We start from the raw sequence: 25,041 nt of genomic DNA on the forward strand, positions 1-25,041 counted from the left end.
TCGTCTCGTGTATTCCTGTGATGTACGGACCATGAGAACGAATCGCTTAGAGGCATCGGGACGACGGTGATTCATCCTCTTGGTCGAGCCTTGATATTGAATCAGCCTATGCGTCTGGACTATCGAACCGTCTCTCACCGCGCTTGCTTCCCATCAAAGTTGATGCAGACCATATCCATCACATTCTGGGATCTCAAAGTCCAAGCATTACAACCTTACGACCCTCAACCGCGGCCACATCTGCCCAATGGTTTTCAATGCTTCATTTCGCCAATGCTGCCGGTATATAATTCTTTTCCCCAACCTGAACGCCGTTTGCTTCCCTGGACCGTGGCCTTCCCTTGCATACTATGTATCCACAAGACACTTCCATCTTGATTCTGCCCTCTCATTTGGTGGGGTATTGGCGCTGGAGCTGAGTGAGCTTTTCCCGTACGTCCACAATACTACCCGCGGCCTCGTAAATCTTGTCACCCATCATCTTGATCGTCTCCAACAGGTCGAGAACCATGTTAAAGGCCGGCACCTGGGTCTGGTCCCGCAGCGATCGCACACGCTCGTAGAGACCGTGCTCAACGCCGGGCATGTGCTGCTCCATCTCCTTAATCTTCTGGACCTGGAACTGGCTGAGTTCCTTCAGACGGTCGGCCTCGTTGGAGAAGAGGGTGAGAACGTCCTCGAGGTTGCGGTCTTGGTTGCCGTTGGTCGTATTGCCACCCGATCCGCCGCGGGTGAGCCAGGTCTGGTGGTAGTGTGCAGGAAGCTTGAGCTGATCAGCGCCCGCGAACGCCATCTTGGCAATGTCCGCGTCTGACTTGACCAAGTCCTTGAGGTGTCCCAGAGTGACGATATCCTCGTCCAGCGTTGTCTTGACGCCCTCGTACTTGCGCTGGAGCCAGTTGACGTCGTTGGTAAGTTGTGCGAGGTCACCGCCGTGGGCGGCCATGAAGCCTCGGATTTCGGATGCGTGTGCCATGAAGCGCTGGATCATGAGATCGCAGTTCTCCATTTCGGATTGGATCGATTGTTCGAGGTCATTGAATCGCGTCGTGCCCTTGATATTTGACATGTCTACTCGCACGCCAGGAACGCTTTGCTGCGTCGTCGACTGACCCATAGTTAAGCCGGGAGCGGAGCTACCTGCGGGCTGAGTTTGGCCGCTGCATATCTTGTCAGTCACTGGTCAGACGATTTCTACGGGATGTCACTTACAACAGACCGCCAGGCTTAGGCTGGTTCTGAGCCTGGCTCTGTCCGAAGAGACCACCACCCGTGCCTTGGTTCTGCTGGGTTTGCTGTGCATTATTGCCGCCACCAAAGAGACCTCCTCCTGTTGACTGTTGCTGCTGGGGCTGCGCTGTGCTCGCACCAAAGAGACCGCCCGTCGCCGGCTTCGCGGGAGTAGCACCAAAAAGCCCTCCACTCTGCTGCTGCTGGGGCTGTTGTTGCTGTGTCGCAGCCCCTCCAAACAATCCTCCCCCAGTCTGCTGTGCAGGCTGCTGGGTTTGGGCGCCTCCAAAGAGACCGCCGCTACTTTGCTGCTGCTGGGGTTGCTGTGCTGGTGCCGCTCCAAAAAGGCCACCGGTGGCTGGTTGTTGTGGTGTTGAAGGCTTGTTGCCAAAGAGTCCTCCTCCTGCCGTCGAAGTGCCGCCGAAAAGACCGCCCGTAGCAGGCTGTGTCGTCGTCGCCGTCGTCGAGGCTCCAAAGAGTCCTCCGCCACCGCTAGGTGCGGAAGTTGTGGCATTACTGGTGGTGCTAGAAGAATCGGCATCGTTGTCAGCTTTCACGAGTCTACAATGAGCAGATCATAGCAAGACTCCTTCAACTCACCCTGCATTGGCGGCACCAGTGTTGATGCTCAAGCCACCAGCCGATCTTCCAAACATCTTGAATTTTTTTTCGAGTACGCCGATATCGGGTTGTTCAAGTGCGTGCTTGCGAGGCGCGGGCGCGTCGGTCCTCGAAGTTGGGGGGTTGGGCGAAAAACGTAGCGATTGGTGATGGCCTTCTGTGGTTGAATTATTTGTTGCTCCTGGTTGCTGCTTCGCGATATTCGACGGGGAAGAATTGGCTGCTGTTTTGGCGCTCGGGCCATGGGCAGCTTCGATAGCTCCAACAGCGAGCGTTGCCTCGCCCGCTTTGGTGGTAGAATGCGACGGTCTTTCATTGGCTAATCGGCGTCGTTTTTTACCGTCTGCCGGGTTCAACTGTGGCTCGTCGAGGTCCATTGTTTGTGGCTGGTGGCTTACCAGAGCATTCCGGTGTGGCACTGGCTGTGGCGCGTGCTGTGGCGTTTGCTGCTGGTGGCGGCCTGGGCGGCCCTTGCTGTGTGGTGGCCGCCGTGGCCCTCTCGGTGGTGGTCCCCTCGGCGCGCCAGAGCTTAGAGCTCCAGGCGCCAAACCATTGAATTCAAAGCAACCCGCAAAAGCTGCATCACCAACACCTGCACCTCCATTCCCACCTTTACCCGTACCACCGCCACTCCCTCTCCCTTCTTGAGACATTGCCGACAACATCGTAAGACGTAAACACAGCTAAAATGGACATCGATGAAGACGACGATTTCTACGCGGATGAGCCGTCCACCGAGCAGCCCACTACAAGCACAACAACAGCCGAAAATGCTGCTGCTCCTCCACAGGAGGCGTCGCCAAAAGTAGAGGCACCAGAGAGCAAATCAGAAGAGCTCGAGGAGGGCGAAGAGGAGGACGAGGGCGGCGCCATGGATGAAGACGAGGATGATTCTGTACATACCCTCCCTACCTTGCACCGTCGTTTTGTATTTGTGAATTGGCGGCTGACTGTTCTGGCGCTTTCTCCAGGATATCGACATCATCACCGAGCGCAAAGATGGCACAAAGGCTGCACCCCCGACGTACGTCCCAACTTCTGTCCACCTACAAAGACATGAAGCTTTTTTGTGCCTCTGCTCACACGAACAACAGACAATCCCGCTACAGCGACATCAGAAACATCCCACAAAGGTCAGCCTCCAACGACATGGCTATCAAAGCAGCCCCAGTCAAGGAGGAGGATTCCGCGAGAGCCTCACCCTCCGACCTCCCTCTCGGTGTCCCCAGCGCCGACAAGGCTGCTGCCGCGGCTTCCAAGTCTACCATTGACGTCAACGCGAATCCCGATTACCCTCCCGTCGGGAAGCCCATCACCGCGGTCAACATTGACGAGGGTAAGAACGGCCACTCGCACCTGCTGCGGTGTCGTGTCGCTAACATTGTCTGCAGACTTGACCGAGAACGAGAAGCCCTGGCGCAAACCCGGTACCGATATCAGCGACTACTTCAATTACGGCTTCGACGAGTTCACGTGGGCACTCTACGCTGCCAAGCAGGAAGCCGTTCGCGGAGAGTTCAGCGGCGACGCCATTGCCGCCGGCCAGAAGAAGATGATGGAGGACTTTGGCATGATGATGATGGGCGGAATGAACATGCCCGGCGGAGGCGCCGCGCCTGGCGCCAACGCACAGGCTGGAGGCATGCCCGGAATGGGTGGCATGGACGGTATGCCGCCCGAGATGCAGGCCATGATGCAGCAGATGATGGGTCAGGGCATGGATCCCAGCCAGATGGACCCCTCGCAAATGTCGGCCATGTTCAATGGCATGCAGGGCCAGGCTGGCAACGCTGGTCAAGGCGGACAGGGACAGAACTTCAACCAGGGCTTTGGCGGAAACCAAGGACAGTACGGAGGCTACGACCAGCAGGCCATGGGAGGCGGCAACCGCGGCGGATTCGGCCGAGGCCGTGGCGGACGCCGCCAGTGGTAGTCACCCCCTGCGTTCCGTGTATGTTTATAAAGATGTGCTGGTTATGTATGCCCAGCCCGGCCGGCGTTTTGGGAATTCGGTGGTGAGGTCACACATGGTTTGCTGAGGAAAGTTCCGAAAACGGGTCGCGGAACGGCAAAAGCAGGCATAGATACCCTGACAAGTCATCTGGCATTTCTCTCGAGATTCTTGCTTCTATCTGTGTACAAAAAGTGATTTGTCCCCATCCGTACAACAGAGCTTGTTTTGCCCTGTCCCTAAATCTGCTTGGATTTGCTTCTAGTAAAGCTTGAGCAGTTTTGTAAGGAATGATTCTCATGAAGGCTTTCTCAATCGACCTCTCCGGCCGACACCTCAAAATACATCGGCAGTGATCTCTTTGCCGGTAGCGATGGCCAGCTCAGACCTGTTGACGTAGTGCCGGTTCGCGTAGTCGTCCGCGGCATCCAAGTTGATGCACGTGTGCGATGACACGATGTCCACGTCGGCGCCGCCCCGGGTCTCGTTGAAGGAGTACGTGTTGAACGCGAGGTTGGCGTTGCAGAGAATGTACTGCTTCAGGAAGTCCGCGCAGTGATCTATCAGACTTTGTTAGCTACGTGTCTCTTATCACAGAAGTGGGAATTTCGACATACTAATGTGTGCGTGTTGCCACTTTGGGTCGTTCTTCATCTTCATGTGGTCTTCTTTGTAGTACTCGGGATAGGTTTGCTTCCACATGAGGTGCTTGAGCTCCCGTCAGTCATGTTCACCGAGCGCTTGAGAGGGATGGAGTTCAGAATACTTACCACGCAGTGCAAGGCGTGAACATACTCAAACACGGCCAGAGTACCGTTTTGAGCAGAGGTCGAAGCCCGGAGGGGCTCTCTAGTTCTAAATTCGGATTTGGGAAAGTCCTCATCGGGAATGAGCATGAAATGACCTAAAAGGTTGAGTCAGTCTTGCCGTAGTGAGAAAGGAAAGCGGCCACTTACGCTCGTCGATGAGCTTGTCCCAAGCAGCATCTAGCTCCGGAGACGGACCTGAGGTATCGGCCTCCTTGAACATCGTCGAACCTCTGATCTCTTCGAGATTACCCACATCTGGAGCTTGCATGTTAGTACCGCACTCATGACTTTGCTGAAATCTTTCGTACTTGTTCGTTGGTTGTGGGAGTGTTTGCTCTGGCGATAGTGATGAACACCGGTAGCGGAGAGAAGGCCCACGGAGATCAAGAAAAGAAGCACCTGAGATACGCTGGGTGACCAGGAACGACGACGCGGACTCGGTTCCCGACTCTGTTCCAACTCTTCATCTTGCAGATGAGCATAGGCGGATTTCTCGACAGGGCGGACGAGGCCGGCTATACGGTCAAGACCATTCGGTTGCATTGCGGAAAGCTAGATCTCTGGATTGAATTGAGACGCTCTAATGAGGGAAGTCAGTGTATGGCTTCGCAGAGGAAAGTTTGTACAATAAGAGAATCTAGATTCGTTAAAGAAACCGGGCACTCGGAGACCGTTGGTACGATGACATCCACTTTCATACATGCATCTGTGAGGGCCCCTTTTAAACGAAGGGGCAAGGTCCGGCGCGGCGGTCGAATTGACTCTGCCGATTCTTGATAACGGTCTTGTTTCCTCATTCTCGTCGATCGTGACGACGAAGGAAGCTCCTGAAACCCACATCGCTATCATGTTTGCTCCCCGCCCTGGAACTCCTTGGAAGCTATTCGTAAGCGATTATCACGACTTTTGCCCCTTGGCAGATCCCGCCATCGTCACCACCACAGCAAAATCAGGCGGTAAACGCGGGAATACTTCTTAATCCGACGATAACTCTTACCTCGTCAGAGACCTTTACGGTATGGTTCTGTCCAGGGCGTGATTCCTTCAGCAAATGTTTGTGAGCTGTGATTGGCTTGTTGGAAGTGTTCGTCCGTTGGTTGTTAATTGATGATGACTCGTTTTGGTCTTGGACCCTTGCCCCGGCGTTCCGGTGCCGGGACTTGGATGGGGTTGTTGGAGATAAGTATGTGGGTTTCGTGATGTCTGCGCCGCTGGCCATGGAGGGGTTGAGCAAACATCACGACGACAATGCGGTCTATTGACGTGTCCGGGGTTGAAGGTGTGAGGGGTATCTGTGACGATTTGACCCGGACGAGACGGGGACTCGGGGAAGAGTCCGCAGGCCTCGGAGGATTCGGTGACACATCCTCAAGTATCGGCTCGGAGGCAGTTTGCTTTTCAGATGCCAATGGCATGAATGCAGTTGGATGCATGTGGTGCTTGAGATGGTTCTTCTTACCTTGCATTATATCACCTATTTTGATATGCAGGTTTGCCGTTGATAGCTGGTCGCAAGTGACAAGTGATGAAAGAAGCTGGCAGACTCATCGTCTAGCACAATGAGGAGGACCTCACGTTGCCCGCGGCCATCGTTCAAGTCGTTTGAGTCTAGATCAACTGAGATTTCTCGTGTCGTCACTCTTTCCGAGTCTCTCTCCTTCGCAAGAGCTTCGCCAACATACTCATGACAGTACGCAAAACTTCAGGCCCAAGACAACTTCAAAATTGTTTTACTCTCACCTTCTAGTTTTCTCACAGTTGCGGAAAGATCCATTGCAATGGATCGACACTCATCTGATACTGGCGCCAAGCTGCTGGTCGCAGAGGTGAACGACTTGGAGCATGATACACTCTGCAGCCGCTGTGAGAAGTCCATCACGGGGGAAACCTCTTTGGGTTCCTGGTACCTGAAGCTGCTCTTGGTCTTTCTCCTATGCCAGGTCCCCATCCTGGGGCTGAGCTTCCTTGCATTCCATGCCTTCCAGAGGAATACTAATGCCACGATCCAAGGCATCGACCAGCAGGACTGTAAGAAGCTTCTTATGAATGCATCTGGTTCAATCATCACAAGTTAACTCTTGCACCTAAAGACTTTACTCTCGAGAGCTATAACTCCACCGAGAAGCTCTACGACATTGTAGATGCTGCTGATAGATCACCGGAAGCAGACGCATTCTGGCATGAGCTTCAGAAGAGTAAACATCCTATTGTCCTTGACGAGTTGACATGCTCATAGCTAACAATCAACAGCCGACGGCATAGTCGCGGTCCGTAGCGAATGGGCGAAGGAAAAGGCCCTGCCTGACACAGTCTCTCACCCTGACGACCCGGCTTCCAAGATCTACCAAATCAACGTCTTTCACGCACTGCACTGCCTGGTACGTTCAGAGACCTAGAAATCTCGGTCGCTTGTTACTAACGTAAGCAGTACCGCATCAGGAACAGACTCACATCGAACATACCACTCGAGAAGTGGCCGCGCAATGATATCCACACCATGCACTGCGTAGACCACATCCGTAACGACTTGATGTGCCACGCCGACATCTCGCTCTCGGGATCAGACGAGTACGTCTCTTTCAACTCGCATGGCTACAATCAGAAGTGCAGAGACTTGAGTGCTCTGCAAAGGTGGGCGAAACGACACAACTGGGCCGGGTATAAGGATTACCTGGAAGGCGTTGTTGGGTATGATTTCAATGAGGCGGAGCGGGTAAATATGGCTACGGCTGGGAAAGGACACTGGAATAAGGCACAGAGCACGCTAGATAAGGATACTGGGAAGATTGGGCTTTGGTTTGAAGAGGACTGAGTCAATAGAAGTTCCACAAGTATTATCCCCGCAGCACGTACTCTAGCTATGGAATGTTTGCATCCAAGCAGGCATCAGGTTATCAAATTCTGTAGGAGATTTCTTTGGCGAAGGTCTTCATGGTAACTTTGGGTGATTTTATAGTTTAACGTGAACCAATGTCGGTCAATTGACCTATATTCCTCAAGGCCTTGGAATAGTATCGATTCGGAAGGTTGCAGGTAGCAGACCTGAACCGCGTCTTTCAGCCAGGTCCATGGGCCTGCGAGGACTGTGCTGCCTCCATCTTCTTTGTGACGAGGAAACGCCAAGTCTCGGCCTGAACACGCAAAGAGAGAGCAAAGAACACCTTAGCTAGCATCCTTATCGAATACCCGAGGCTCGTGTAGGGATACTATCCTCCTAGTGAAGGTACATGGACAATTGGACATGGCGGTTGTGCAGAGAAACACATCACATTCTGAGACCCTTGAAAGACAACGCAGGACCCGAAAGACTTCAAAGATCGATTTGCTTAATTTGTGCTACGAAAACAGTGCTATTGTCGTTCATTGTTCCTGCCTTGTGCATTGGCAAATTCCTTGCCCTTGACTAGTCGGCATCTGATGTTATGCGTTCTAGAAGTGAGCAAGTAACCCGTCAAATGTTTGTCACTGACTGACTCCTATAGCTTCATGAACTAAGATAATTGCTAGTCAGATGCCGCTGAAACCGGTAAAGACAGGATAACCGAAACACAGCCATACTTTCAAGCTTTTTGTGAATCAGAAGCATTCAACACAAGCAGTCGAGGCATCTGTCGTAGCATCTTCGACTGGGCCCTCGTCGCCGAATGAGGCAATGGAAGGGCTCGCGTAGATGAACCTGGGTTCGAGGTCTGCCTTGGGCTGGACTGGAGCAGCGAGAATAGATGCCATGATGGCGGCGATAGGAAGGAAGACTCTAGCAAAGAACATTTTGAGGCTGCTGATTGAGAATATGGGCCTTGATGTTGATGGTGCGCAGATGAAGAATTCGCTGAGTGTATCCCTGGACGAGGGAGAGTCATGCCTCTTTTAAGCTTTGAACCGATAGGTTTGAACAATGTTCTCAAATATCATTGAAAAGTCAGGGAGTCTTTCGATGAGCATAGTGCGGCACGAGTCTCATCCTTTCCTCGGGTAGGAAACACCAACAGCACCGTCGGTCTTTGGGGGTTGGGGTCTAAGGAGATAAGTGCCAATGTGATATGTGTGATGTCTGTGGTTTCCAAAGCAAACCGCATGGTGTTGACTGGACGGGCTTTGTTCTGCAAGATCCATGTGCAGTCACATGGTGTTGGATTGGACTAGTATGTATTGACACGTTCAGTGCCCGTCCTTCTCCGCCTGACGCCGGGACCACAAGCTCATCCAACGGCCTTACCCACCAACTGGTAAAGGAAAAGGATAAGCTAGATAAATGATCAGATATAACAGGACATGTTTACGCGTTGGTTCGGTAGTTCCGATCTATGTGCGGGCGTTTCCTCTAAGGGGGCTGGGCGGGTGGCCCTGTTCACGTTGGGGGCGACGAGGAGGGACGCCAACAGCTGCGTCAACCAACATGCATACCAGAAACGCCATCAACAGTTGCCAAGTTCAGGATAACTTTGAATGCAGAAAGTACCTCCTAGTATTAGCAATGATTAGGGTAGACTGTTTGGTATGCTCAATTAGGAACATTCACCTGCCGACGCTGCGGCTGTCTTTTACTACCTAGTCAGTTACAGTATGTTTGCCTGCGCCGAGAAGGTGGGCTCTCACTCGAACAAAGCGCAATCCGACGCTGTTAAGTCTCAAGACAAACATGATATTTGATAGTTGATATCTTGGAGAATTGTGAACACGGGCGGCGATACTGAAAGGAAGGTGGCAGAATGCTCCGATCTCGACTTCCCTATGCCGGCCTCGAGACCTTGACCTTACCCACTCGTTTGAGATCTTTCTTCCTGTTACCTCGCTTTACCATCTACATCTCAGCTTTCGAAGGCTTATGAGTAATTCAGCTCTTAGGTGCATCAAAGAAAAGTCCTTTTGACGCCAGAAATCTCAGTCGCCAACGCACCACTCATCGATTTAAGGGATTCCTCATGACGAACTTCCAAGGTGACCCCGAGGCTGACGTTCTTCTCAGCAGGGAGCACAGTCGGGTCAAAACCGAATCTTCTGTGGACCGACGTCGATGGCACCTTTCAAGATTTCTTTGCTGGTCCGCTTTGATCACCCTGCTGCTGTTCGCACTCGGCGCTTTCAGCCATGAATACTCTTTGTTGAGCATCGAACCCTCTCCACACACAGTTCCAATACACACCTGCGGCTCTACGGTCCCCGAAGCAAAGGCGAATGGCTGCGTTTTTGATGTCATGGCATATGGCTGGGTCCCATCCCAGTGCTATAACGGCGACCTCGTCAGCACGTACAACGCATATAGTATGAGCCCTTGGGCATTCGACAAGAACCTCACCAAGCCAGCGTCCGAACAAGTGCTTATGGCTGGAGAGAGGAGAATCCTCTACACGAACTTACGATTCCACCAAGAGCACTGCTTCTACACATGGCATAATCTGCTCCACAGCGTCGAGCATCAACGACCGCTAATACACAACTTATCGGCGTCAACCGAACACCGGCACCACTGCAAGGGGCTATTTCTGCACGGGGAAGCGCCAACGGGCCCTGTAGTGCCAGCATTCTTTCATTGTGTGGATATGGAAGAGCCGTTCTTGCTTCGAGAACACATGTATGAGTAGGAGTGAGGTTACGGACCGGAAAGTCTGCCCCATGACAAGAGGTTCTCCATGTTGATATAAAATTTCGGGTGGCTGAGGCTTGTATTGGAATGAACACAAGTCGCCTGCAAGTCCTTCTACTGGTGGTGATATGGAAATTTACGCAGTATCCGTCTTGCGGCCAGCTGAGAGACGCGTCAAAAAGCTTGGTCTGATGATTTTCTTCTCGGGTCAGAGGCTCACAACTGGACATCAACACCAACCCATACCTGTATCTTAATGGAGAAGTTCAGCTCTGCAGCCATCATTCCAAAGCTGCCACTGAAAATTCAATTGCTTAAATAACAAATATGGCTGTGGGCAGCTTTACGCAAACCAATTCGCTCGGCAAGCTGCCTGTGAAGTTATGTGCCAAGCTTGCCCGTCTTCTGTCCCTTGCCCGAATCTAAGTCGTTCTTATCACTGACCGTGTCTTTACGCTGCATGCGAGATATCTGCCGCCGAACAAGAAGAAAGAGTCACTAGGAAGCACGAGCAACATATCTGAGATTACTCCCACCAATCCGGTACCGTCAGTGGATCACTCCAGGAGAGTTCTTTAACCGAGATCATATGCTTATGAACAGCTTGATAGATTCCCAAGGGGCTCCAAGCCTCATCGGAATTGATTTGGTTGAGTGTAAGACTTGTAATGAGTAGCTGTGGTCATTGTATTGAGCTACATCGCGGCATGTACTGGCTGAACACGATGTGCGAATGATCTTCGATGCTTTATGTTGACAGCAGTACCCGCAGAATCTATATGTGGTGCCTATGATTTACACTTCTCGGCTGACTTCCGTAAAATCTGCTTAATAGAAACCTTGCCATGTGAAGGAGTTCTTCTAAAAATTCAGGTAAGCTTGGAGTGAAAAGATGTGTTTGGCGGGGGAGTTTCCAAGACAAAAAGATAGTTGTTCATTAACATCAGCGAGTGTGCCGTAGCTTGTCACAAACCACTCTGCAATACGGAGCGTCTGCTTTAATTGTGCATATAAAAGTGGTCGAAAGCCCGCGGAATCCTTGATGACACTCAACACGACATATCAGTAGACTCTCATAAGCGAAGGAATCAAGTCTATATGAAGTCGCCCTTGCCCCTCAACTTCCTTTATCTCTAATCCGGCACGAGAACAGGAAGCTAGCTATCATGCAGTGAGGTCATTTGACACGGGCTTCAATACCATGGAGCTACAAGTTTCTCTGAACCCTTCTTTGTTTCATGTACTTTGAGTTTACAATGGGAAAAATGGCGATCCACGTGAGGGCAAGGGTGTCTCTTCCTCTGGCCAGCCAGTCTCTCGTAGAGGGTGACGGCTCTTCTCATGGCCGTTAGCCAGAACAGCTCTCGCCGAAAGGTCTAGGCCTCCTGGAACTCTCACAACTATCTTCAGCTTCTGTCTATCCCTTCCAGACACGCCGGCGAGGGTGGGTCAACCTTCACTGATTTCCTATCTAGGAGTAGTTGAGCTTCAGATTTCTTCATCTTATCAATATCTCAAGAAAGTTATTTGTGGTAACCGACTACCTGTCAGAGCTCGGACCATGGCGAAGGTAGGCTAGACCCACAATCCCCAGGCCCTAGTAGGGTACCAGATGAAGTTGAAGCTATTCCCAACGATTCACTTGACGACGCCCTGGGGCCGTCTCCTTCTTCTGCCGGCCCTTAAATAGAGGACTTAGCGATGGGTCCTCCTTTCCCATCTCTCTCTCTACCTCCGCGCCAAAGACACTTACGATCTCGACATTTCCGCAATTTTGATCTTCTTTCGCCGCCTCTATTCTACACTGAACCCCTTTCAGTATCCATTCTCCTATCAACCTCCCCGGCCCGCACGCTAGTCATAATGGCTGAATTTGACGTGTCTGACTTGGATGTATTGTATCCTAGCTTCGCAGACTTCAGCTTGCCGAACTTCGACTTGCCAAACTTCGGCATACTTGCCGATGAGCATGCGCTGGACGCTTTCCAATGGCCTGCCGAAGAGAACCTCATGGCCGACTTCATGTCCTCGGCGGCACCTCCTATGGGCGAGGAGTCGCCATTTCAGGCTGATCTCGACATTATCGATAATATTATGGTGCCTTCCGCTGAAAAGCAGTGGATATTTGACGTCCTTCTGAGTAAGTCGACCTTGAGAATACTTGGCGTTGTTCACGCATTGTAGCTGGAAGACTGACTGGACCCTTGCAGACGACGTCGTCCCTTACCGCTATCACGACCATCTCAGGCTCTTCCCTGATATCGAGTTCTATAGAACTCTTCTGTATAATCGATGTAATCGCGATGAGATTTGGGGCCTTGTTCAACGGTTTCATGAATGGATCTCGAGTGTCGCAGCGTCCTCACCAGCCGAAGCGGATGAGGCAATTGCGGCCTTGGAACATCGTGCGGCATTTTACGGCTGGTCGGGAACGCAAGAGATACCCTCGTATTTTGCTACTGACACTGAAAAAATTCGTCCTCAGCAGCAACAGAGACAGGTTGCTCCTGAATCTATCCCTTCAATGTGCCCGTCAACCGCCCCACCGGTACAACAACGCGAAAAGGCTAGGTCTCAGTCACTGTCATTGTATGAACACGAGCATCCGCTACTGCAGGCGGAATTGTTTGTCATGCCGACATTCGAGTTCAAAGGTCTTATCCAGAGTATGGACCACTTCACCGAGGTAGACGATGCCTATGAGAGGCACGTGAAGCGTGCAGCTGGCGCAGTCCCTGAAGACGATCCGTCTTGGCCGGCTTCTTCGGGCAAACAGCGCCAATATGTTCAGCAGCTCTTTGAAAGTATCACCGACCTAAGTGATTTCTTTGAGCTGCGAAAAGCTCGTGAGCGCCTCGGCAACATTGCCAATGCTCAGAAGAACCCGGCGACACTTGAAGACGAAGGAAATCCGAGGAAGCGTCGAAGAAGCCACAGCAGTCAAAATGTCGATATCGTTCCGACCAGACCCAAGGGAATGAGCAAGACAGACTGGGCTTTGGTGGATGCTGAGAGTTCTCCTACAGATCTCTTGGAAGCCGTCATTCATCACCGGATCTCTGGCGTTGAGGTTGAGCTTCTATGCTGGAGGCTTCTGGTATGGTAGACCTCGAGGTGTGCGTCTAATTTGTTTCTTTAGCTAACCCGGCACTAGCGTTCTGCAATGGAACAGCAGCAGGGCTTTACAATGCGCCCTCTCTGGTCCGGTACGAGAACCGTGTCTACGTGGGAACACTTCGATACTTTTTCTGCCCGGTGGACCTCAATCTGCAGCAATCTCCAGGTACTTGAAGCTTGTTTTATCGGTGTTGGAACTCTACATACTGACTACTTCACAGGATTGCAAAATGATCCTCCACTCTCTTACGCGTGCGGACTGGTTCTGCAAGTACGCTGGTGCGCCGTCCAAAGAAAGAGGGGTAGGTTCTCTGAATCCTCAGACATTGGAAGAAAGTCTAATCAGTTCACAGGCAAAACTAAGCAATGACCTCTTAAATGGTCGAAGAGACATCCAAAACCAGGTCGGCCGAGAAGTAATTAAAGAAAAGACTTCTACGCAAGACTGGATCACAACAGATGATTTCGAGATCAGGGACAAGGCTGGAGACCTTGTCTTGAAGGGAGGTCACCTTGGCGACAAAAAGCGCCGCCAGCTCGCTATGAGAAACAGTGAGGGGGACTTTTGACGAGACTGACAAAGGGTATTATGACAAAAGTTCGATGTTCATGAGGTTTCTTGGTCTACCACTGTTCAGCGGTCTGATAATGGGCAGACTGCTACGTGCAGAGAAAAGGGAAAGGTATCATTGCAGATGGCGTACTCCTTCATTTTTGCTTCAGAAGTCTGGTAGAGCCAGATTTCAATTCACCATGTTGATAAGAATTAGACAATAACCTCCAACGCTTCCCCCTAATGCTTTATGTTCCGCAACAGAAGTAACCGAGAGTGTCTCGTCAGCCGGAAAATGCCTTGGTTGGCTGTAGGCTATCCGCTTGTTGCATTTACCAACTGCTGTGGAACAGTAGTGTTCGGCGTATTGAACAAATGTACAGGACTGTAGATAGCAAGTACTCTACTGGGGTTCACGGCTACATTGCAGCCGTACTGAACGAAGGAAACAGCTGCACATGACCTAATTGCCATGATGATTGTCTGACTTGTTTCTTTCCTTGGTAAGAACTACGTCTTTTATTGCCCGTTAGACGTCTAAGCGAGATATCTATTGAGGCACAAGCCCAACTCATCTTGGTAATACTCATTCAAGATGTTATGAGTGAACTTTGGTGACAAGGTCTTGATCCCTGGCATGGGATCATCGGTAATAATTTTGATGCAGCACTCCTCGCCAATGCCCAAGAAGCTTTGACCTCGCAGATTATTCAACTCGGGAGAAGGGCGATAATAGAGTGATGTTGGAGAAACTCGAAGACTTTCTGATTGTCTTGGAAGAGCCTATCAAGCTAAACAAGGAGGCCGCCCGAGATTTGCAGCTTCCTACTCTAACGATGTCCTGGAATTGACACAGCCTAATGACTAAGTATCTAGGTTTTTCGGACGTAGCTTGGTCAGACTTTCAGAAGGTATGTAGCGAAACTGCAACTTCTGTACTTCTTTCTGCGAGATGAAAGAAAATACCACCAGAGAAGAAGGGTGGATATAGTGAAGACACCAGTGACAAGAAAGTAGACCCAAATATAGCTGGACACGACGGACGACTGGGAGTCATCTGGAGACCAGTTAAAGAATGACATGGAGAACAATGTCTGTTCATAATTAGCTCAAATTTTGACATCATAACTACAGCAAGCCTTGAACTTACTGCGAAGAATGTGCCCGGAAGAAACACCATTGTTACCACAGCAATAGAACGCATTTGCCTCGAATCCCGACCGGTAGCTGTTGCAATGTCCACATTGGTGTCTCCCTGAGCCTGAGAGAAAATTTAGTCAGTTGGTCTTCAGCACACTGGAAGAGTGATTCCGTCAAAGATACGACTTTAACTTACCCATTGTGTGGCAATCGTCATTCCCTCAACGCTCATCGTGCATTCTTGAATCCTATCCTCAAATTCCTCAATGAGAGCCTGGATTCTATCGTAGATCATCAGTTCTGTCCGATCCAACGATATGTCAGTCTTCTTCTGCTCTTCCTCTTTCTTGAGCTGTCTGTAAACTCCATCAATTTTCTGGCCCCTGTGGAGACTAGATAGCTCAGCAACATGGTCTGCCATCTTTCGAAGTTGACCCTTCCATGCTCTTAGGCTGTTCCGAAGAAATGTTGTATTTAGCCAAGCAGACCTTCGAGAATGTCGCATGTCAATCTTATCCTCTTCCAGAACCTCCTCGCCTTCGACCGGGTTACCGGTGCCAAGCTCGAAGATTGCTCCTTCGATGGCATCAACCGTTTCTGTGACGACCTTCGCCATCCGATCTCTTTCCAGCTCTGCGAATATCCCTGGTAGGAGCAGAGGGTAGAATGCGTGGTCCGTCGCGCGACTTAATCGGCTGATGACGTTGCGTTCAGCCTCGGCTGTACACCCAAATAGTACCGCATAGGTTAAGTTGCTCTGGGGAAAGTGAGTGGCCGTCAGAGCCATGTCGTCCGCCCATGTATTAGATGATCTGCACTGGTATACTGTAATTGAGTTTAATAATGCAGCTGTTTGGCTACGGGTAGGGCGCATACCTATAGCAGTTTGGCCAGTTGGATCTGAATCTTCCAGCCTCATAGTAACAAAGAATCTAGAAAACACAGGAACATCTGCCCGGTTGATGACTCGTGCTATCGAAGAGTGTATAAAGAATCTGTCACAAATGTCCCTGAAAGTATTCTGATCAAAAGGTAGTTGGCGAACCTCCCTCTTGCCACCTTTCGGCAACTCTGACGTGCCGGCCTGACACTCAATATTCGCGATAGAGTGGCTTGACCACGTTCCATTGCTAGTCGAGCTGAGAGGTCCAAATTTCTCATCGAAAGATTCAGGCACGGATCTCAAAGACTGCGCATTAGGAGAGCTTCCTCCATCGTAAAGCTTTATCGAAGGAACATATGGCCGTCTGGCAATTCTTTGCATGTAACACAATCAGTCAGTCGTATTGAAAAGAGTTAAACTTCATACATTAGTACAAGACCAGAGTCTTTGTGAAGTGATGGAGTGTCCTGTAGTCAGTCATCAGTAATCAATAGGCTATCGAGTGAGATAGTAGAAGGTAGAAGCATACGTTCTCGAGCCACAATCGCCATTCTGCCGGGGTTCCGATCGACCGCATGCAGACTTTTGTGCCCTACTGAATGATGAGCTTCTAGTTTCTTCGAGTAGGGGTGTACACAATACGAACGCATTGATTGGGTAGAATCTTCACTACCGTCGTCTCCTGTGGCAGATACCGGAAAACGTTTTGTAGGTCGGCTTCATTCAAGCTACCATCGTCCGATGCCCAATCCATGACCGAGATGGATGAGAGATGCGGGAGCTTCAGGTTGCATCCGATATTCAGCTGTGTGAAAAATTCCGGGAGGAGCGAGATTTTGCGCCCTATTTGCACCTCATCACTGAGGCTGCGTGAGTAATCTTGCCTGTGGGATGATTTGTCAAGCATTTTGCCATCTTACATGTACCTCAAGGTACTACAACACAAATGCCACCACACCGCATTCCTGCAGCAGCGCCACGAATTTTCTGCATGTTTGCATGCAATACTAGTCTCTCAATGGTCGAGGCAGACAGTTCACTGAGGGCTGCTCGCCTTGTTTTTCCCTGTTGCATCCGTTCCGTCGGTGAGACTATTGAAAATGATATGTGACCCGAACTGTGGTTCGCCACGGCTTTTCTCACTTGACGTCGCCCTCCAAAGGGGAGACTTCACCGTCCTCCGTGTCTCAAGAAAAGCAGGCTCGAAAACTTGTGATCCCGCCCATCCGCACAAGCCTATGATGGTCATGAGGTCAGCACAGCCCACATGCGCAAACGTCGCGGCCAAGCTAGAATACATGTATTCGTCAGACCACAAATCGATGTCATGACGAGGCAATCTTGCCTTATTAATTTGTTTGCACGATAGATAACGAATAAGGAATGCTTCGTGTAAGAAGGTTCTGGGGGGCCTGACATACTCCGTGCATGATGTGCTGTTTCGAAGGGTCTAGTGATGTGCGTCTACGTGCGTGGTCACCCTGTAGCAGGTTTCCGTAACGCAGAACCGCATTTCCCAAGCAAAATCTGACTCGGGCTTTTAACAAGGCTTTCTTATGGCTGCAGGAGTTAATGTATAGACCAGCGCCCTCAAGTGAGCTATATCCGCTGATGCCACCACGTCAATTGACCCCTCTTCCATGTTGTGTTCACAGAAGAACTCAGCCGAATGGAAAGGAATTGAAAAAAAAACTGCACAGTTCCACTCGTCGATCATGGCTACTGAGGTCTTCCAGGGCAGGTACACCGATGAAGCGGTGATCACTCAGCACCTACGACTTATCTTTCCACGCCAAAAGTTCCAGATATCTGTAAGAAGCTCGTCCAACCGCATACCAAGTCACTTGTTGAGATACACGGGCTGACAGAAGGCTTCTGGACCACAGTCCGAGCGTGGGAGATTCTTTTGCACCATCCCAAGGAAGTTGAAACCGGTCAGACTGTCCTATTCATCTATCTATCATTCGGTCTCTTATCTAATCTTTACGCAGGTTGAGCGCGAGACAGTTTTGAGAGCAATCCAGGAAGATCACTATGCTTAAAAGCATGGATCAAGGATGCCCTGTCAATGCAATACCAAATGTTGTCATAGAATAGAAGCAAGCAGTTCCGTCTTTTAGGGACCATAGGAACCATTTTCGCCATATCGTAATCTTCGTGAATCACGATTCTCTCAATGTCAACGTTATAAACAAATTACCTAGCAGCAGCTGACCGTGTTGGACCTTCGTAGTCCATGATGATCGCATCGAAATGTCTGACATCTATAGCTGCGATATTCTTCTTCGCCACTTTGTTGAGCCTCGCCTCGACAGGCCAAGGTCGTTCGATGGCTTGCATCGATGAAACCGGCGGCTCGCAGTACGATTTGCTACGATGGCATTTTGTTCGCAGACTCGTCAAATCTCGACACAAATCCGATGCTGCGATTCGTTTTTGATCCATGGATTGAACAATCAACATTCTGCTTTGGACCAGATACAGCAGGTCGGTGATGAACTGTGAGCACCGCTTGTGTCTCCGTAGTCGGTCGAACTCCTGCATCATTCATTAGCAATGTCACCTGTAGAACGTTATGTTGAATACAAACATCTGTCACGCTTGATTTGATATTGAAAGCGTAATTATCATTAGAAATCCGGACAATGTTGAAGTAGATGGGCGTATCGTGGCTGTTGATGTATGGTGACATGCGCCTTTGCTTGAAGCTTTCGAATCCTTCCCAGCCATCAAGAAACCATACCATAAACTCGAGGATAAGGCAACCAAGAGTCCAAATGTCGAAAGACCTCGATATACGACCTTCCGTCCCTTCAATATCACACTCAGGGGGTCTATAGTTAGGAGACACGGGAATTTCTGCACCTGGTCGGTTGGAACGACTCTCTTGTCTGTGTGTCCGTGTAAGCCCGAGATCGGAGAGAACAAGGTTACCCCGGCCTCTAGATTTGAACCACAAGACGTTCTCCGGCTTGATATCTCCATGTCTCCCATACAAACGATTGCCTTTGGAGTCCAGGTGGTCCATGTCGTTGGGGTCATGAATGTAGCTCAGAGCACCAGCAATGCCACAGATCTGGTCTACCGTCCAGAGATAAAGTTGGTAGTCTCTATTTATGAACGTGTTTCTTCTCCAGAACTCCAGCAGATCACACTCAGCCCAAGGGAAAAGAAGAAGATACTCAATACCACCACTTGTGTGGCGTGTGAATGTTGCGAGGAGCGTGACGATGTGGGGGTGCCTCCCTCCAAAGCGCTTTAGGTGCTTAACCTCTTGCTCAAACTCTTCTTTGTTCGGAATGTAAAGCTTTTTGAGAGCAAAACAGCCCGGAGCTGCGGAGATCTTGATTACGTTAATTTGAATACAAAAGAGTGAGATGACCAGATCTTGATGGACCTCACCTCATGCAGAGTCCGGTGGAAGTTATGTTGCCAGCCATGGATGACAATTTGCTTTACTTCTCCAAACCCACCACTCAAACTCATCGAGGTAGATCCGTCGGCACCAATAGGTGCAGTAATTGAAACCGGTTGGGATATCATAACCCACGGAAGTACGTGGGCCGCATCGAAGTTGTAATGGGAGACCTCTCCCTTGTATGAAGATTTTGCAATGAACTGGACAAACAGCTTGCACTGCAGACTGTAAAAGTTGCCTACTAGAAGGGGCGACCATCCGCCAAACGGGCGATGTGGTTGCCCAGAACTCTGGCCCTTGTATTCTCTGATCTGATCGAGTCGAAGAGGCAGACAGCTGTCGTCCAATCTCTCATTGACGAAGTTCTGGATGCACGAGGCCTTTTGCATAAGAACTAAGATCGCAAAGACCAGACGATACCTTGTTGTGTGCCCAGGGGTTCCGAAGATCCTATTGGTCCACTCTTGACAGATGCTGTCAAGAGACCCCGCGTTATGGGGTGCAGGGAGCGCATTCCGCCTGTAGAGGTGCACAACAACGCTGAGCACTGCTTCTCTATCGAACAAGTGCTCGATAAGTTTTGAAGGCCAGAACACAGCGTCACTATGTAAGGCGAAGGGCGGTCTGATGGCATTGTCCCAAAGCCTTGTTTCAATGTGCTCCTGAGCATCGTCGATGTCTGTTATGTTATTTTCTAAACGTGGCAGCACAGGAGTGATCCAGGATGTAACGGCTGAGTCAGTCGCACGCAAATCGTCAACTCTGTATTGTGGACCGTCATTGATCTGAATAGATGGTGTGGCTCTGTCGAGGATACCATTTCGGTTAGCCATGTCGAACGAGAGGTAATGTCGTCTTGTCAAGAGAAACTTGGACCTTGGAAGTCACGAGCTAAAGAGAAGGGTTGCTGAGGTTTTAAATTTCTTTCCGTTAACGAGTGTGGGAGCGACAACTAATAATGACATAAATCTTGCCTATATGAACTTCATTGGGAGGTGCTCCCAAGGACGCCGACTGCATGTAGTATCAAGTCCGGAAATTTCAGCACACCCTCTTCCATGCGGCTTACATTGCTGCTCTCATTACTACTGTTGCCTTGCAAAATTATCAAAGTGATAGTAACCAGTACGAATCTGACATTGCGTTCCATAAGTACTAGTAGATGTGAAGCAGGCTCCGACGTCTTTGCCTTGTCGCCTGGCCATTCAGCCACCATCAACGGCCATTGGTTCGCATATTGGGTGCTGAACCATGTGACTAGGGACATCCATATACGTAGAAGTACCGCCTTGATCAGGCGAGCAATCAGGGCAACATAATTTATCTTTAGGGCTTTCAGCCAGATAACGTACTTGTCTCAGTCTCCTTGGCTCCTTTCCGCCGTCAGCAGCTGAAACGGACTTGGTCACGTATAGTCTCATTTCGGGAGAAAAACACGAATCGCACTCATGTATCTACGGGAAACTCTCTTGCTGCCATAGCTATGGAATGAACTCCGAATTCGAACTCTTCAAAACTCGACCAAGAAACACTGTGCCTCTTCTTCTTGATAAGTGATGCTTTGAAATAGCACCTCATTGCTTACCCAAGATACCCAATACCTACAGGCAAACCTTCCCATTTAAGGAATCCCTCACGTCAGGGCGAGCCTGTTTCCTCGTTTCATCAGCACACGCAAAAAACGACAGTAGGGCTCACGGAAAAGACTCACAAGATCCAGCGGAACCGCCGAATCCTCTGCTTTTATGCAGTACACGTTTTGCCTTGTCTTCGATTAATATCAGTCAAACGTTTCTGTAAGACGGACATGGGTATAATAGCCAGGCTCCATGTTGAAGCGCTTGAGCTAAGAACCTACTTCGACAGAGAACTTTCCAGGCCCATAAAGGCTTGTGAGAATACTTGATAGCCCCTGCGGGCTTTTGACCATTTTGCAATGTATGTACTGCCATTCACCATGAAAATTTGAGGAGTTAGAAACTGAGGGCATGGCCATATTGACAATGATTCGGCAGTACTTTGACGGATCTCCTGCCCCACAATGAGAACGGGGGTGAAAAGAGGGATATGGTAGATATGAATAAATGAGTGATCTCAAGGAAGTTTCTGTAACTTAGTATGTCATAGACTTCTTGACGGAGATGATAGGCAAGAGGCTGAGGCTATTGGAGTGATGGCAAAATGGTAGCAGAATCTGTCGCTTCCTTTTATATCATCTTCCTCACCTTCAAAGTGACCTAAGGAGAAGATCATGTCATCAAGATTTCCGCCAAAACACGGCGCAGCGGAATTAAAGGTATCTGCCCATATTTGGCTGCGTCCCAATGGGACATTGAGCGGCAGGCTGAGGGTTCTCTCAGCCAACCACAGGTCCACAACTGCTGTTACCATCACCCTCCATTCCCTTTCACGCCACGGATCCTTAGGACTTTTTCTACTTCCATCTTCGCCTAATGGAGGTTCGCTTGAGACACACTAATTGGTACTCAGCCCGTTTGGCCGCCTATGAATACTTGGCGCATCAATAGTCTGACTGCATGGGGGGTAGGCTTTTGGTCCAGTCCTTCCATGGTCTCTCTGCCTGCCATATTCTAAAGGCTAATGAGGTAGGCTCCGGTGAAGCTGTCTTTCTACTGATATCTGAACAGCATGGAATAGTGTCGGGAAGGTGGCGTCAGAGGCAGTGCCGTCCAAGCACTTACTCCGGACATCGGACTCCCAGTGCCTAATCAGCTCTGAGGCTATGTAAAATATTCATGCTGGAGCTGATCTGAATCAAGCTCATCTGATTTGATTAGGGGAACTGAAGTGACTGTCCTCTTGATTGACCGTCGCACGAATAGTATATGAGCACCTTCCAGCTCTTTCTCCGCTCCAATTGATAAGGGGAACACCTCTGATCAACACTATTGGTATTCGATTTCCATGCCCCCGTGCCATTTGTTAAACCATGAGTGTTGCCCCAGAAGACGATGACAATATTACTCTTGAAGAAACACAGCCAGGAGTACATTTATCCACTGAGGTCAGTTAGCTTCTTTTCGAAATTGTCAATTACTTGATCTTTGCACCCAGTTCGGATTGCTTCCTGTCTTCAATGTTTTCTTTGGCTAAACCGTGTTCGGCTTGTAGCGGCCTCGCCTGATTCTTTCCACATGGAACGAGAATGAGGGCCCTGACTCGCCCCTGTCACTCAACGCTTTGATTGGCCATGAACGGAATGGGCAAAGTCTCTCCCCCAGTGATTCCAGAAAGCATTTTCAAAAAAGACAACATAATTCAGATGACGACGACATCAGTATTGCAACCCAAAATGATAGAGGTTATGCAGCTGCTGGAACAGTATTCGATAGTAGCACGTTTGCATCATGTCTGGATCAAAGTGGACTCATATCAGCCGAGACTGACCTCCGCCAAATGGGTTCTCACCTACAGAACACGGAAACACATCGCATGCGTGCATCTACTGTTAAATCAATGGCACGCGATGTATCTCGGTCACTGGAGTATTATGGCGGCAAATCTCAAGGAGCGCAGTGGCTACCAGTCAATCAACTATATAGGATTGTCACCAGGGATTCGGTTTTCCGGGCATTACAAGAGTCTCGCCCGAAGCTCGAGCTTTCTGACACGAAACTATGGAAATACGCAGAAGATATATGCCCTCGAAGCAATCCTGATGGTTCATCTCCCATGGGAGCCCGCAGCATGTTTGCAATTCTCACAGTCCTGGAGAGAGTAGATGAAATTATCCAATTCATCGATCTCAACCTCTCGGACTACAATCTACCTTTCGTCCCGGACTCAAATCAACCGAGTTTAGATGGTCAGCTATTCCCTAAGAACCCTCCTTCTGGTTTCGCGAATCAGATTTTCGGGCGCCATTGGCCATTGCGAGACTGGGGGGCCTTTGAGAGATATCAAAAAACAATGCGGTCTCCATTCTTCGACATTGGCCCCAATGACAAGGAAAGAAATATTCACCACTACGAGTTGGAGCCAGATACAGTACTACCCTTCATCAAGGAGTTTCCAGCTACGTCGTCCGACATAACGTCTTACAGCAGAGTTCAGCGGGTACAAATCCATATGCATCATCATACTATGCACAACGTAAGGCAAATCGCATATATTTTTTGATAAACTGGAACCTAAGTATATATCACAGGGAATTCCCGACGAAAACCCGTTCTTTGCTGTAAAGGAACTACTTCCTGAGCCTGATGATAGACTGGACATCAGTCGCGAAAAGAATTTCCGTGCAGAGGTGAGGGCCCTGGCAAAGACTGTTGGTCTATCAAGCCATGACCATGTCATCAAGCTACTCGCGACTTGGAGAAAAGGTGATAGCTGGAATATGTTGTTCCCATGGGCCATAAGCAACCTCAAAGATTACTGGAAGAGAGGCGAGCCAGAAAGATCGCCCGAATTTGTCAAATGGATATCCACGCAGTGTCGAGGTCTTGCCGAAGGCTTGCAGAAGATCCATAAAAGCCCTTCGGATCACGCGGATCACGCACAAGAGTATGGTATCCACGGAGACATTAAGCCTGAAAACATACTCCTCTTCCATAGCGATTCAAATCCATTCGGAATAATGGTAATCAGCGACTTCGGCTACACTCGCTTTCATAGGAGAAACACTCGGTCAAACACCCCGGCAGCAGGCTACAGTCCAACGCACAGAGCACCAGAACTTGACCTTGAACCATTCATTTCCAGGTCCTACGACATGTGGACTTTTGGTTGTGTATATCTAGAGTTCATTACTTGGTACCTTATGGGGCCCAAAGGTATTGGGGAGTTTGTGGGGTGTCGGACGGCAGATGACACAGGTGCACCAGTAGGTATCAAGGAGGATAAGTTCTTCATACCCGGCATTGAAGAGAATGGAGAGAAAGAGGCGAAAGTGAAACCGTCGGTCAATGATGTAAGTCAAAATCACCCTTACATAAACGAAGACTGAATTTTCCCGCAATTCGCTGACTGCGTCTTTACTTACAACTTGAAGTGGATAGACGGTTTGAGAAGGCAGCCTTACTGTAGTGGCTTTTTCAGAGACTTCCTGGACCTTATTGTCAAGGATCTTCTGCAACCCAAGCCAGCGAAAAGAGAAAGTTGCGCTAACATCGCCGGGCAACTTAGAGCACTGGAGCGCAGGTGTAATGCCAAAACACCTGACGTAGAGTACCTGATGGGTCAAGGCTGCGAATCGACAACTTCTCGTACCCTGCCGGGGGCGGAACGACACTCGCTCCAAGGTGACGCAGTCTCCAATGCACGAGCATTTTCTCCGGTAGTAGAGCCATTCTGCGATGAGACTTGGGGTCCCAAAAGTGACCGCGGGTCTTTGAATTGTGCATCGCATGGAGAGATGAACAACATTGCCGACGTCCTTTCCACATATGGCCATGAAAATGAGGCGGGACAAAAAGTTCATCAATCTACTAGCAGAAGTCCTGACATGAACCCCAAAGCCCGGCCAACTGAGCGGACACCACTGATAATAAAACCAGACTTGGGCTTGTGCGACGATGCTCGACCATCAATACCAGGAGCCCGACGTTTCGGAGAGGCCAGTGCAGATAGCACTCATTTGAGAACTCGAGATAGACCTTTCGAACCGCAGGAAATGAGTCCAGATCTCTATACACGGAACGGTCAGTCACAACTCTCAATGCACGGCAGACGCGGTGACCGAGCGGGCGATGGCAGAAGCATCGAGTACAAGAGAC

At 49.9% G+C, this 25,041-nt stretch overlaps 10 protein-coding genes across 10 annotated transcripts; 5 read left to right on the forward strand and 5 right to left on the reverse strand.

The window, feature by feature from the left end:
• Positions 1–388: 388 nt before the first annotated feature.
• On the reverse strand, positions 389–2,516 carry CABS01_14183 (nucleoporin NUP49/NSP49; the record flags this gene model as incomplete). Its single annotated transcript, XM_060547523.1, has 3 exons — positions 389–1,160; positions 1,213–1,755; positions 1,831–2,516. 3 exons carry the CDS (start codon positions 2,514–2,516, stop codon positions 389–391), a joined length of 2,001 nt encoding a protein of 666 aa, XP_060393640.1.
• A 23-nt stretch (positions 2,517–2,539) lies between these two features.
• Positions 2,540–3,784, forward strand: CABS01_14184 (Fip1 domain-containing protein; the record flags this gene model as incomplete). Its single annotated transcript, XM_060547524.1, has 4 exons — positions 2,540–2,746; positions 2,823–2,875; positions 2,946–3,187; positions 3,243–3,784. The coding sequence occupies 4 exons, from the start codon at positions 2,540–2,542 to the stop codon at positions 3,782–3,784; spliced, it is 1,044 nt and encodes a 347-aa protein (XP_060393641.1).
• A 354-nt stretch (positions 3,785–4,138) lies between these two features.
• Positions 4,139–5,154, reverse strand: CABS01_14185 (uncharacterized protein; the record flags this gene model as incomplete). Its single annotated transcript, XM_060547525.1, has 5 exons — positions 4,139–4,362; positions 4,420–4,510; positions 4,573–4,706; positions 4,759–4,866; positions 4,920–5,154. 5 exons carry the CDS (start codon positions 5,152–5,154, stop codon positions 4,139–4,141), a joined length of 792 nt encoding a protein of 263 aa, XP_060393642.1.
• Positions 5,155–6,389: 1,235 nt separating this feature from the next.
• CABS01_14186 (uncharacterized protein) lies at positions 6,390–7,423 on the forward strand (the record flags this gene model as incomplete). The annotated part of the gene is made up of 4 exons (XM_060547526.1): positions 6,390–6,639; positions 6,702–6,806; positions 6,862–6,989; positions 7,040–7,423. 4 exons carry the CDS (start codon positions 6,390–6,392, stop codon positions 7,421–7,423), a joined length of 867 nt encoding a protein of 288 aa, XP_060393643.1.
• Positions 7,424–8,187: 764 nt separating this feature from the next.
• On the reverse strand, positions 8,188–8,687 carry CABS01_14187 (uncharacterized protein; the record flags this gene model as incomplete). The annotated part of the gene is made up of 2 exons (XM_060547527.1): positions 8,188–8,452; positions 8,683–8,687. 2 exons carry the CDS (start codon positions 8,685–8,687, stop codon positions 8,188–8,190), a joined length of 270 nt encoding a protein of 89 aa, XP_060393644.1.
• Positions 8,688–9,533: 846 nt separating this feature from the next.
• Positions 9,534–10,193, forward strand: CABS01_14188 (uncharacterized protein; the record flags this gene model as incomplete). The annotated part of the gene is made up of 1 exon (XM_060547528.1): positions 9,534–10,193. The coding sequence occupies one exon, from the start codon at positions 9,534–9,536 to the stop codon at positions 10,191–10,193; it is 660 nt and encodes a 219-aa protein (XP_060393645.1).
• A 1,865-nt stretch (positions 10,194–12,058) lies between these two features.
• CABS01_14189 (uncharacterized protein) lies at positions 12,059–13,881 on the forward strand (the record flags this gene model as incomplete). The annotated part of the gene is made up of 5 exons (XM_060547529.1): positions 12,059–12,335; positions 12,406–13,292; positions 13,350–13,478; positions 13,534–13,614; positions 13,666–13,881. The coding sequence occupies 5 exons, from the start codon at positions 12,059–12,061 to the stop codon at positions 13,879–13,881; spliced, it is 1,590 nt and encodes a 529-aa protein (XP_060393646.1).
• An 880-nt stretch (positions 13,882–14,761) lies between these two features.
• Positions 14,762–16,465, reverse strand: CABS01_14190 (uncharacterized protein; the record flags this gene model as incomplete). Its single annotated transcript, XM_060547530.1, has 5 exons — positions 14,762–14,959; positions 15,016–15,126; positions 15,202–16,261; positions 16,315–16,355; positions 16,418–16,465. 5 exons carry the CDS (start codon positions 16,463–16,465, stop codon positions 14,762–14,764), a joined length of 1,458 nt encoding a protein of 485 aa, XP_060393647.1.
• Positions 16,466–18,084: 1,619 nt separating this feature from the next.
• CABS01_14191 (CMGC/DYRK protein kinase) lies at positions 18,085–20,139 on the reverse strand (the record flags this gene model as incomplete). Its single annotated transcript, XM_060547531.1, has 3 exons — positions 18,085–18,426; positions 18,479–19,231; positions 19,291–20,139. The coding sequence occupies 3 exons, from the start codon at positions 20,137–20,139 to the stop codon at positions 18,085–18,087; spliced, it is 1,944 nt and encodes a 647-aa protein (XP_060393648.1).
• A 3,097-nt stretch (positions 20,140–23,236) lies between these two features.
• Positions 23,237–24,906, forward strand: CABS01_14192 (protein kinase; the record flags this gene model as incomplete). The annotated part of the gene is made up of 3 exons (XM_060547532.1): positions 23,237–23,419; positions 23,475–24,236; positions 24,823–24,906. 3 exons carry the CDS (start codon positions 23,237–23,239, stop codon positions 24,904–24,906), a joined length of 1,029 nt encoding a protein of 342 aa, XP_060393649.1.
• Between the last annotated feature and the right edge of the window lie 135 nt (positions 24,907–25,041).

This window comes from Colletotrichum abscissum (assembly GCF_030869225.1).
Source record: "Colletotrichum abscissum strain IMI 504890 chromosome Unknown Scaffold_51.1, whole genome shotgun sequence".
NCBI lineage: Eukaryota > Fungi > Ascomycota > Sordariomycetes > Glomerellales > Glomerellaceae > Colletotrichum > Colletotrichum abscissum.